Below are 13,843 nucleotides of genomic sequence, written 5' to 3' on the forward strand. Positions count from 1 at the left end.
GGTGGGTGAAGCCATGGAAAGGGGTTATCAAAAAGACGTCATTTACACCGATTACTCCAAGGCTTTTGATAAAGTATCACACACACTCTCATTCGCAAGCTTGGGGAGGTCGGCATAAATGGCGAACTGCTAAGGTAGTTAGAGCCATATTTAAGAAACCGATCCCAAGCAGTAACTATAAACAGATATTGTTCCACTTTCATTCCTATTAGTTCTGGAGTTCCACAAGTCTCGCATCTCGGACCTCTTTTGTTCAACAGTTTGCATAACGATATTGATAAAAGTATTAGGAATTCTAATTTTCTTTTATGTGGGGTTGTGAAAAAATCTGCAAACTTATTAAAAGTATATAATGATTGTGAAAATTACAACTTGACCTCAATAACTATTGTAAATTTAGTTCTCTACACCTTAATATTAGCAAATGTCACGTAATTATTTTCTCAAGTAAAGGAAACAATTTAAATAATACTATTTTATTATTATATAAAGCTACTGTTAGCAAAAACTATTGTTTAATCTATTATTTACTTTAAAAAGCTTATCACGACTTACAATAATTACGATTTCGTTAGAATGGGGAATTTGGAAAAAAAATTACACTGGGGGTGACGGCGAAAGCCATCAGACGGGTTCATGTTATTAATAATTGAAAATAAAAGGAATATGTTAATTAAGAGCCTGCAGTGATTATTCCTTGGTTCTTTCCTATAGCCTATAGCGAATCATTGCTTTCTGACTCACTACTAGAAATAGAACTCGTACTTCCCCATATGGTGAAAAAGAATAAAAACGGTATATTTATCTAAAAAAGATAAATATGCCGTTGTACGCGATTTGGTTCCAAAGCAAAGGGAAAAATACGAGATAACTTGAATGTGGAAAATATAAAAGTCTGATCAACGGCCTACTAAAATTATAATACATGAAGGAAACGTTTGTGCTCTTTTATGAGGTACACCCTGGACAATTGCCGGAAGTAAAAAATGTTCGAATTTCAAAAAAACAAGACGGCCGACGGCCGACATATATATGTCAAAGCCTTCGGTCATGGAAACTATAAGAGACAGGTAGGAGCTGCTGGAAGGAATGTCACAGAGAGTAATAGTGGTCAACCACAGATATATATCTAGATAGACACCGCAAGTGTGTGAAATTCACTTACTTGCCGCTGCTACACTTCAGAACGCGCTCGACCGTTATCGTAGATCAGGGGTTCCCAAACTTATTTTGTCTACTACCCACTTTGAGAATAAAAATAATTTTTAGCGCCCCCATTTTTTCGCCTACTTAAAAAACCACTATAACTTCAAATTAAATTAATTATCGTGAGCTATATTAGCGGAGATTAAATATTCATTTTAAACCAGACTTTTTCTATAACCCGCAATAGTTAACTTGAGACCTGAGCGCTGTAGATAGTACACAACGGGGCTCAGGTCTCAAGTTAACTCTTACGGGCTACACGTGCCAATGAGAATGATTATTGAAACGCAACTTTTAGTAATAGTATTCAGACAGAGTATCTATTATTCGAAATAAAACAAACATAATCGATTCTATATAAAAATATTCTCTAATATAAAAACTAATGTGAAGTATGAATCTGATGCTGTTTAATAAGTTTGTTGATTTCAGGTTCCAATTTACTCAAGAACAGCCGCAAGTCACCACGTTCGTTCGGTAACATGCAAACGATTTCTCTTTCTAATAAGCAGCGTCGTCACAGCACTAAAACCACGTTCACACAAATATGACGATGGGAATGCTATCAAGAATCGTTGAACGATTGACCACAATCCAGGGTACAATTGCGGGATCGGTTTTTGTAGCCTTATATTCTTGGTAGTCATTTTTGAACTTGATTTTTATTCCTCGTTCGTTGTCAATTCTATAAGTTCTTCTTCCAGCTTAGGTGATATTGCTGTGTTGATATTCTGGTATGACAGTCTGGTATTTCCAAGTTCAAAATGTCCTGGTATCGTTCGGTGACGTCAATGTGGAGGTTTTCCAAATGTTGGCAGTAGGCAAACAAGTCGTCGTTACTGCAGGATACTGATAAATTCGGAACATTGTGAAACTCACGTCTGCCCATATTCTTTTTGTGTAGAAGCAGTTTGGCTGCGAAAGCAGCAACGACATTTTTTGTTTTAATTAAATTTAGTTCATCGCCTTAAAGTTGGAGATTCATGTCGTTGAACAATTTATACAGGTCTGTCATGTAAGCTATACATTCATTGATGTTGAAAGAATGTATAATGTAATGTAGAATATTTCCAGTGCTTGAAATCACTGGAAATACGACCTCTACTCAATGCTCAAGTCAGGATTGCACTGGAAATACGACCCTAATGGCAGAGACTTGAGTATGATTTCGAGTGCTTTAAACCATACTCAAATCCTGACTTGAGCATTGAGTAGAGTTCTAGAATACGACCCTTCGACTGATATTAACCAGCGAGAAAAAACGTTCAGATGTCACAGAATGTGCCATGATAGTTAGATGTAGCCAAACTATTTTTCTTACAGACCAATCTAAAATAGGATTAACCTTACGATTCAGTAGGAGTTCAGAAACTGTTTTGCGTAAATTATGGGTACAATCTCGACAATTTGTTTAAAAATCGCATTGAAATGAATCGATACAAAACATCAAAAGATCGTGTACACTTGAATCGATCCTCATAAAAATCGAATCGTAATGTGCATCCCTAGTGAAAATTGTATGTCAAGCAAGTTAGCATCTAACAGTCTGTGCAAGCAAGTCAATTGAAAAATGGCGGGCTTTTCATATTACAAGTAGCTTTTACAAAGATTATTTTTATTTTAAGTATATTACGAAGAAAAAACAAATAAAGAAATAGTGATAAAGAAAATTAGAACTATATTGCATATTTTAAACCAAACACAAAAAACTTTATCTTAAAAATTCCAATAATTACGCATTCAAAGTTTTTGTTCAAAGTGATAGAAGATAATGTGATTTAAATGAAAGTGGAAACATAAATATTGACTCCCGTCGCTTAAGACTATTAAAAAACTCCAAATATGTGAACTAAGTTATTTAAGAGAAAGTGAAAGCATAATGTATTAGAACCGCAATGGAAAATATGATTGAGGAAGTCAATGGAGGATCCCGATAATTAAACGAAGACTTGGCTCATAGGACTTGTATCCAAGCCAAAACTCTTAATAAAAAAAAAGCAAGTCAACTAAAACTTTTGACTCTGACCATCGCCTGTTCCAAACGGAACGAAGGAAAAAAAATATCATTTTGCGACGTGCGGTGTGCGTTAAGCGATTGATCAAATTTTCTATTAGATATCAAATTTAAAATGGAAAATTGTGCCGCAAAAGCATTTTGTTTTAATTTTAAACAAGTACTGATAGATGAAATTGCTCTTAATGGGCTTGAAGGCGTAGGGACTGAACAATTATGGAGGTACCATGAGAAGCGTACGTCTTCGTCTCTTACGGAAAAAATGAAAGAACGATTTTGGTCTTTTCTTGTTAATTGTGAAGGTTTAACGTTTTATGAATTACCTGAGCCAATAGAACCTCTAGATATAGTAGATAGATTCACGATAATCAATGAAGAAAGTGGTCACTTGGATGATCCTGTAAGTTAATATTTTCTTTTCAGCCTACAACATTTAACGCTTAGTGACCGCTTAACATCTTTTAAGCAACTTATATCGACTTACAATCACGTATAATTAGGTTTGCTTACGTAAACACGTGTTATATTTATTTATTGAAAGATTCACCATCAACGTCACACAAAGCAATCTTAGAAAATAATACTTTCATCATACAAGGTGCTAAGACGCTACATGTGTATACAACACTAAAAATTTTGAGTTAACTAATGAAATACAAAAAAAAAATAATTAAAAATGTAAAATTACGTCAATAATTCATTATACCCATTGACTTACAATTATACCCTTATAAACTTATAAACGTAAATTTAAAAAAAATGAGTTGGGTATACAAATAAACTGCTTAATGTGAGATGTCACTGTCTCTGGTCACAATCAAGTCATGTACGAATGCATGAGTGTGCAAGGGGCCATACTTTCCTAGATTAGTTCAACTACTAAACAAAACAAATGTTTTGGTAATGGGTAACCTAGATATGGAACGAGGAACATTTTAATTGATAGTCTGTATAAATTGACATTTATATTCCAGATTGAATGTCCAGATGGCCCATATGAATACCATCCAATATCAAATGCTTATGGGTCTTGTAAACATTATGAAACCAGAAAAGAAATTTCTAAAAATGAATTGCAAGTACTGTACAAAGATATTACGTCTAGGTATGGTAACAAATTGGTTATAGTGGCATCCATAGAACTACGGTGGCAAGCTTTAGCTCCACACAAGCCAATTACTATAATGAAGGAACTGACTACCATACAGTATTGTATATTGGAGCTTATTGGAAAAGGCAGAGAGAATGTAAGTTTTTATTCTATTTTTCTATTTATTTGACCAAGTTTTTATTTAAGCCTGTAATAATAATAATTAATGTGTCAGACAAATTCACCAATCATATTATAATCTGCAACTAGGGAATTTCCTATACTACAAACTAGGAAGTTCGACGATCCGGCAATCAAACCCAGGGTCTGCTCATCTAGCATGCATGCACATTGCAAACTGTTTGGTCACCATGGTTGTTAAAACTGAGGTGATAGTATAAAGCCTTGTAATGTCAATGATTGCAGATTGTTCTATCTGTATAAGACACTCCAATGAGAAGTATTGCTTTTTAAGGGGCAGCAACAATTTTTAAACTCTGTAGCACTTTTATTAGAAAGCAAAGTATATTTCATTTTTTTATTTGTTTAAAACAGTACAAATTATTATTGAAGTCTTTATTGCAAAAGGAAAATACATGTTAAAAACGACATGTGCAAAGGTGAGCATATCTCTAGAAGCAATCTCAATATTTATGTTATATTTTGGTCTGTAAAAATGCACCATGTTAGTGGTTTTGATTGGGAGGCAATTCGCAATCGCTCCACCAGCACAGGCAGCAGAGGCTTGCTTTTGTGGGTGCTGTATTACCATAAAAGCTCTAGCTCAGGTCAGGCGATTTAGGCCTTGATTTAGAGATTAATGTGATTGATTGTGTGAATTAGGTTCCAATCCTCCTGAGATATCTGATTACAAATTCATTGTAGACTACAGATTTTGTCACGAAGCAGATGAGATGCCTGGCTGTGCAGTCCTAAATAAGACTGATCAAATAATATTTTTGTTTTGGAAGAAAAGGAAATAATTATTTTAATCATGATGTACTTTTTTAAAGTTTATAATTTATGTTTAAGTTTATTGAATGTCAAGATGTTTGACCACCATGATTATCAATTATGTTTGTGAAATTACTCCAATTATTAAACAGACGTGTCTAGTCAGCTGCTGGTAGCTGTAAAGGTTATGTGCCTGAGTGAAGAAATAGATTTCTCACATGGCGCTACGGCAAAAAAGTTGTTAAAAATCAAAAAGAAAAACTGCAACAAACACATAGAAAATTCGTAAGGTCCGCAAGTTCGTTCCGGGGGTTAGTTGGCATAGCGTCTGACACGGTTAGCTAGAAGACGTTTGTTGGAATTCAGCCCGATCAAAGGAATTGACCTTCTTTTGTATAACATTATAATGTATTGATAAAAGTACAAAATATTGTTTGGGTGGTTTATTACTACATTTTTGAAACTCTTACTACTGTCAAGTAGGCTGTTCAGGTGTGTTATGAGTAGATAAAAAAAATGTTGTAAAATCTGACAATTAATCTCCGTCTTTTAATTGAAGTAAATTGTAGGGAAAGTACATAATTATAGGAACAAACTAAATTAAAAATCCAACATTGTAGTTAGTGTACCTACACTAAGTTTCTTTTTTCAATATTGTTTTTTTAAACCTCAACCCAAAAAATCTGGGGTTATTTGTTTGGCTAATTTAATTGCGATGATTCTTAGTGCTGTTTAAAGATCAGCTCTTTGCGAGCGAAACTACGGATCTCAGTAATAAAATTAATATATATTTCACCTCCAGATGTCTCAATGAGTAATTGGCTTACTGATCAGGGATTTATAAATTGTTATTTTATTAGTCATTAATCTATAGGTTGTATTTAATTGAAGAATGGTTTTTTCGGTTTGCATGGGTGATGCATTAACATTATGTGAAATCTCTTTGTCACCAAAGTGAAGTGCAATAAACACTTGCATGCATACCAATATGCATGCAAGTGTTTATTGCACTTCACTTTGGTGATTCATTTTGGATTTGTATGTCATTGTAGCATAAACAATGTTTTGTAAATTTATTTGTTGTTTGTTTTGAAAATATTCAACTGTCAAATATTTACAATATGTTACTAAAGAAAGCAATGTTGTTTGATCTGGTAAAATGGCGAATAGAGCTTTGTTTATAGTCTCAATGTATTTTTTAATTTATAATATTTGTAATTTATATTATATCCGACATATAATTACTAATATTTCCCTGCTATGTAAGGCCGGGGCCGCACTAGTTCGGCGACAGCGACGCGGCGGCGACGCGAAATCAAGGTGGCCGCATTGCAAAAGCGAGAAGCCAGCGAAACGCCCCTATTGTGTTTACGTCGTGCTGTGGCTCCTTCGCAACTTTTCGCTCGAATATGTCGCGCTCTTTCGCACGAACGCCGCGAGGCAGTGCGGCCGCTCAGGTACATCACCGCATATTTCATCGCAAATCGCCGTGTCGCACCGCTGCTTGTCGTACGAAATTCAAGTGTCAAATTCAAGTACGAATTTTATTTAAAGCGGTCACCCTCATTACTTGTAGAACATTTGAAATTTCTTTACGACATGAACAAATAAATTTCGCTTGTCGTTTCTGCAGTGCAGCCACCGAAATATGTTTATATGAGTTTGTTCTCACGAAATCGCTGTCCCGTGTCGCAGTCGCCTTAGTAGTGCGGCTGCAGCCTAAGAGTAAGTATTGAACAAATGTACTGTGTATACTACAACCACCTATTCAAGGCAAATAACATTTACTATTATTCTTCTACAGGGTCAAATGACACTTGGCAATACAAACCTATCAAAAATATTAAAAGACTCAAAATTACTATTTTATAACAGAAATCATCTGTACAAAATGGATTTAATATGTGTACAACACACAACGCAGCTAGTTTCTAACAAAGCGATCAAAGTACTATTGTTACAATTGAAACGATTCTACCAACCAAAACTACTAACTGCACCAAAAAGGGGTGTGCTACATGATCTTATGGTACATTTGTCAGAACAACCTAATCACTGTGATCGGACTGATATGATTATCAAGAAAGGCATTGTGACTGGCAACCGATTGAAGAAATTACGAAAGACCAACAATATGTTTAAATTTGTAAGTTTTATTTTTTGCCATAACAAAGGCCGACTGGTATTAATTATCAATTATGAACACTAACCATCGTTCATTTTTTAAACAGATTGAGAAACCATACTTAGAAGAACATAAAAGTAAGAAACCGAGGAAACAACCTCCAACAAGAAAGTATGTAATGCTAGAAACATCAAGCGACGAATCCTCACCGTCGGAAGGGGAAATTGAAGAACCACGAAAATGCCAATACAAAGTTGGCGTAAATCTTTACAGACAAGCTTATGAAAGGTTTATCGACGCTGGGCTTAATGGTCTTACACAAATTGAACTGGCACAATTATTGGGTGTGGAGTTCTACACAACAAGGACCATCTGTAGGATTTTTAAAACAAAAAAAATTGTTAGAGAATTTTTGGAGGATAGAGGGAGACAAAGGACTGCTAAGTAAGAACAATTTTGATTTAGTAGACACAAGATAGATTATTAAATATGCAACAAGCTTATACCATGTATATAGTTAAAATTTGCTGAATCTTTAAACTTATTTTACATAAATGACCATCTGTAAAAGCAGACGGCTAAGAAGCACGAACAAAAATATGGTCGAAAAACAACAACAATAACTTTTAATTTAACTTAAAAAAAATCTGCAACTTTTTTCAGATACATAGCTGTGCATGCTACTCAAGATATGGATGTCAAATACGAAGCAGAAAAAAAGAAGTTCCTCAAATATTTACATGAATCCAAAAATTTAGAAAACACAATGGATGAATCTTTTGCACTCACCGAATCGGAAATTGAAACTGATAGCGAGGTCCCAAAGAAAAAAATCAAGCTCGAAGAAGCACATAAAAGTGCACATGAAATTGTTATAGACGCACACGACCCAGATCCGGAAACATTGGCGAAACATGTTGTCGAAGTCAAAGTTTTGAATGGGCTGGAAAATAGCAATGCAACTTCTCTTTTTGGTTCTAAGAGAACTCCGACATTGCGACAGTTAAGATTTGCAAATGCGTTACTGAAAGTCATTAGAGAAAAACACGTAGTACAGGGATATCAAAAAGCAAGTTTTCTTGCATCCAGGGAAGTAGGTGAACCACCCATGGATACAAAGGGTCTTAAACTGATCATACAAAAACTTATTAACGATGGCCAAATTAAAGTATATAAAATAAACTTCGGCAACATGAGTCCTCAAATACGTCTCCTTATTTGCGCTCCACATGTGAAACCTGCTGATTCAATAATTAGATCGAAATTCAGGGAAGTGAAGATGAGAGCAATCGTAAAAGAGACGCAAGTGCCTACTAAACCAGTCAGCGAAACAGCAAATAAGTTTTTATCGCTTTATGTCTATCCTCGGTACATGAAAATCCAAAAGGTTCATGAATGTCTTTACGATTTAGTGTATAGTGGTGATGAAGACACTAATCAATTCGGATTCTCAAAGGGTTTCTCCTCATTAATCCATATAATGCCAGAACTTACATTAGCTTTTGCAGTGGGCAACTTAACCCAAGGCACATTGAGCGAATTATCGAACATAAAAATCACTAAAGACATGATGGATATGAAACTGAAACAAGTACCGAAAGACTTGTTTGCTATATTTCTAGCATCGAAATCTTTCCGGCAATGTTTTCGATGTAATATGAAGATTCTGGCCATGCTAGGTCTTGTCCAATTGATTCGAAACCCTACTCAATCCGAGGATAACAAACTTTACAACAACATGTTCTACGTAAATCGCAACGCCAAGATCATTGACACGACAGGAACCTGGCCTAGAACAGCAGCTAATATAGAAGACTTAACAAAGTCGTATCGCTTTAATACATTTGAAGACGTTGAAAACTATTGGCATGATGTGTATAATATCAGCATCAAAACTAAGATAGTAGCAGAACAATCTGCCCGCAAAAGAAAGAGGCTACTGCCGCCATTAAGAACTAAAGAAGAGGTTTTCGAAAATGATACCAGACAAATATTTGGAGATGGTCAAGGGCCTTGTGGATTCGACGCTTCGTTTTACATGGAGCAGGCACGATCTTGGACTACTTTCTATTCTAACATCAGGAAAAAGCCTGTTCCAAGCCGCTTAAAAGCTCTTGTTATCCCCAAGAAAGAAAAGCGAAAGGTGACGAAAAGCGCAGTGCCAAAAGTAACAAAGAAGATTGTTCCGAAGCCGGTGGTCATTGCGCCGAAAATTAAAAAAAGGTTAAAGAACAATGCTTTCCCAAAGTGGACAAAAGAAGAAGATAAAGTACTAATGATATGCAAAGTGGCAGTAACAATTTTGAGTCCAATGTCACAGCCGGGTTGTCTACGACTAAGGAATTTAATAGCAAAGGAAATACTTATAACAAAGGACCCAAAAAAGATTGCGACTATTTGTCATAAGAGATTTGTTATGCTGGAATCAGACACTTCTCAATCACATCAAAAAGACTGCATAATAAACGAATTGAGACATCGAAGGCATCTCATACAGAAATACGATGGGCTTTTCAAAACTTTAAAACTCCGTTTTGCTCGAAACATGACCAAATTCCTTTCCGAAGCGCGTATACCAATGTTAGAGCTCGTGTATTTGATTTTGCAGCTCATTAAAAGTAAATCCTTTAATCAAAAACTACCATGCGTTGCCATGAACCTCGAAGAGTTTCATGCAAAGTTCGCGATATCTGCCACCTCAGCTGACAAACCATACAACTTGTATAGAACCCCTAGGGATGAACCCGTAATGTCTTCTCTAAAGGAAGGGATAATTATGACTGTCATGATGAGCTACAAACGCGAGCACTCCATCGATATGGCCCAAAAGATACTGACTATGTTCAACAAATTCTCTGAACAAACTCTACGCTTTGCCATCGAACAGTTGCGAAAAAGTGGGACAGTTTCTGCGAAGGAAAAGTTACTAAACAACCAAATAAATAGACATCACATGCAAGATATACTGCAAGAGTCTTTTAAAATTTCAGCAATGTACCAGAGAAAATGGATATGCCGTTTGAATGCGGAGTTTGTCGATAAACTCATGGATTCCGTCTACCTTCCGCTGCCTCAGAAAGGTATAAAGGGGTGCCCTGAGATGAATTGCTTGCTTTTCGAATTAAAAGCCTGCAATGTCCTGGATATAGTTTCTGAAAATATTCCCGCGGTAACAAGTGCCTCGGGGTCATTGTTACCAGAAGACCTGTCTGGAGAACATAGTATAAAATTGAACCTGAATTCGGGATCATGTAGATGGATCAACAAGACGAATGTAAAGATGTTATCTGAGCTCTATGAGGATATGGAAGTACAAGAACATTTGGCTGCACTGAGCAGGTAATAATAATAATAAGTTTAATCATAATAATAGATAGACTAAGCTAGTACAACGAGTCTTGTATTCTCCTTGACTCAGTGCCTGTAGTTCAGTATAATAAAGATAATACTCGAAAACACGAAAGATATAATATTATAGCATATTTAAGTCTCATGTTGACGGCACGTGGCTCAACAGTAATGTCACGAGAAAGACGTTACAGAGAAATCGCGAATTAATTTCCTCTAGAACCAAAAAAAAATGCGCACTTTTTTTTTGTTCGAATCCAGCTAATTCCCATTCAACTAAGTTCGTTGTTCTGTTTCTTATATTTTACTGATTTGAAAACAGGTAGGTTAAATGTAATAATTTGGTATTTTTTTTATAATTTACAGAAATTCAACAGTAGCACTGTGCGAAAATGAAGCAAACTATAATGAAGAAGATGCGATTGTGTCTTACTTGGAAACAAAAAAGGAAGTTGGGGCGACGTTTCCTGAATTACAGGTATCTTTATACTTGTATGTTTGTGGTACAGTAAGCATTTTTAGCTTGTAACCACTTTTTATTGTCTTAGTGCTTCAATTAACACGCTATTATTATTAAACGCACTTTCTTCAATACTAAGTTGTTGCAAACTCTACGTATAATATGATCTAAACTGTACGTATAAGTTGCAAGATATAACTGCCTCAAGAAATGATAAATTAGATCATAAGTGGATGAGGTTATTTGGAGGGAAGTTGCCTATATACATAACGTGATTATTATTTTTTTCCCTCAGAGCGGGACACCTGTAAATTTATTATTGTTTTATAAATAAAGCATAATGACATGTTTGTGATAATTACGAAATGTTAAACGACTAAAAAAATTTTTTTTTAATTTAAAATGTTTAATGATCAAAAATTTTAGGAGGAACTAATTTTGTGTAGTTTGATGTGCTGACTTTATATTTATCGCGTGTGTCCTGTTTTGTCAAAGCGGGACATTTGTAGTACTTTGGGGACAGCGGGACACGGAAGCCAAAAGCGGGACTGTCCCGCTCAAAACGGGATGTCTCGTCATCTCTTTATTACAAATTTGACCAGTATGGGAATGGCATAGGGCACAATTTCAACAAAGATTTTTGATATGGTCCAAACTTTTAATTTTACAACATACCTTCCTGTATTAATTAATTAATATTACATGTTTTTTTCAATCACAGGACCACACTAGTTACGACCCAGAAACCTTAACAAAAAAACTACAACAACTGGAAACAGCGCAAATTATAAAAAGAGTCGGCTACTTCGAAAACTTAACGGTGCTTATGAAATATGCCAAATATTGGACTCTAACCATTGACGACGGGCATGTTATACCAGTGCCGTATCTGACACTGAATAAAGAAGTTAGAAAAGATATACTTTTAAAATGGGCTGGTGTGATATTAAATAAAGTCTTTGAAAATCCCGGTTGTTCAATATGGTATATAGCAGATTGCGATTTAGTTAGCACGAGGACTACGCAAGAGATTTGCATGTTTCTAGAAAAATGTAAATGTTTAACTCTGCACGTAATGAAAGCTACAAAACCGAATTTGTTTTCAGAAGACGATGAATTACCTGAATTACTAGAATTCAATCTTTATGAATCAATGGAAAATATTGTAGTTTTTCCTGTAAGAGACTCGTTTACAAGATTTGCTACTTTAAAACAAAAAATAATAGATTTAGAGATGCCTTGTTAATTACAGAAATGCTGTTGTTAAAATAATGTAAGCTTCTTATATTGTTAAAAATCTATAATATGGATAATGGAATAAATGTTATTTAAAATAATGTTTCGTTTTTATTTTATTTATTTCGGTTCCTGCGCTCGCGTATCTTCGCGCTCTACAAAGACGTAGTTACAATCGTTATAATAGTTTTTTTGTCTGGGCATTTTAAGGTAATGTTTGTACTGTTGCAAAACGGAAAAACGTGAAGCGGAAAAAAAATGTAGATAAGTCTGATAAGGTAGGATAAGCTAGACCACTATTGGAAATGAAACCTAAATAAAGGACGCAAAATACATATATGTATAGAAGACAACATGGTATTTTACTACAAGATATGTATTATAATAATAATAACGCACACACTCAACATTACCCCGCACTAGGGAAACCCTGTGTCGCAGGTGCCATGGACACACACATAGACAACCACAAATTACACCCAAACTCAAGAGATAAATAAATGTAGGCCATACAAATATTTCTCCCGGCCCGGGAATCGACCTGGGACCTCTGCGTGGCAGTCCGGCATGGTAGCCGTTCGGCCACGGAGGCAGTTATATTCGAACCTTACTTAAGTCTTGTGTTTTAATTTCAGTATTCTCCGCACACTGCAGCATCGACGTTATGCTAACAGGGCTACACGGCTCAACGCCATATGCCTTATTCCACCGGCCTCGCAATTAAATGTTTGAAATTCTGACCGATTGGCGTCAAAACAATAATCACGTAGGTAGACTACATTGACTCTGCACTACATTTGTAATTATGATAATACATACATACTACATAGGCATGTTTATTTGAGGCGAGTGCTAATGCGATACGGCGCGGAAACGTGTAAGTATGTGTGGAGGTTTAACTCAAAATCATTTATATTTTACTTTGGTTCCAAGACAAGGTAATACACAAAATTAAATGATCTCGTTTGACATAACTTCACGAGCATGAGTTTATGCTGGCCCTGTTTAATATTACATGTAATTTTCTTCGAACATTGTTAAAATAAAAAACGGTGGCTAACCGCGCCGATTTACAGGCGAGCTCGCGTCACAAACAAGTCCGATCATACGCCGGTGGTGGCGCGTACTCGGGTGTGTGTCAAGAGCTATATTGTAAAAGAAAGGTAAGATATTGTAATACTGTGGCTATAGTCTGGTTTGAGCTGCCATTCGAAAATATCGTGTGAAGAGCGCATAGCTATTTCTACAGCCACTTTTGTATTATGGCCGCCATTCAGTTTACGGTCTACCGGAGAGGTCTACCTGTGCAGGTACACTAAACTGCACAAGTATTTTCCAACACACGTTCTGCGCAGGTAGACCGCAACGTGTGTGGCCGCCATTTACAGTAAATACAACTTGTGTAACAAA

The 13,843-nt window shown here is 35.7% G+C and overlaps 1 protein-coding gene across 1 annotated transcript; it reads left to right on the forward strand.

Annotated features, from left to right (window-relative positions):
• Positions 1-3,364: 3,364 nt before the first annotated feature.
• LOC113230891 lies at positions 3,365-12,443 on the forward strand. Its single transcript, XM_026464999.1, has 8 exons — positions 3,365-3,620; positions 4,195-4,467; positions 7,069-7,410; positions 7,496-7,833; positions 8,053-9,556; positions 9,773-10,728; positions 11,104-11,215; positions 11,919-12,443. Exons 1-8 carry the CDS (start codon positions 3,483-3,485, stop codon positions 12,441-12,443), a joined length of 4,188 nt encoding a protein of 1,395 aa, XP_026320784.1. The 5' UTR covers positions 3,365-3,482.
• Positions 12,444-13,843: the final 1,400 nt, after the last annotated feature.

This window comes from Hyposmocoma kahamanoa, unplaced genomic scaffold (assembly GCF_003589595.1).
Source record: "Hyposmocoma kahamanoa isolate Upper Pololo Valley unplaced genomic scaffold, ASM358959v1 64, whole genome shotgun sequence".
Taxonomy (NCBI): Eukaryota; Metazoa; Arthropoda; class Insecta; order Lepidoptera; family Cosmopterigidae; genus Hyposmocoma; species Hyposmocoma kahamanoa.

Coding starts and splice junctions, on each gene's coding strand:
- LOC113230891 (XM_026464999.1), top strand. CDS start 3,483: ATGAAAGAACGATTTTGGTCTTTTCTTGTTAATTGTGAAGGTTTAACG. Junction 3,621..4,194: donor GTGGTCACTTGGATGATCCT/GTAAGTTAATAT, acceptor TTTATATTCCAG/ATTGAATGTCCAGATGGCCC. Junction 9,557..9,772: donor CGAAAAGCGCAGTGCCAAAA/GTAACAAAGAAG, acceptor AAGGACCCAAAA/AAGATTGCGACTATTTGTCA.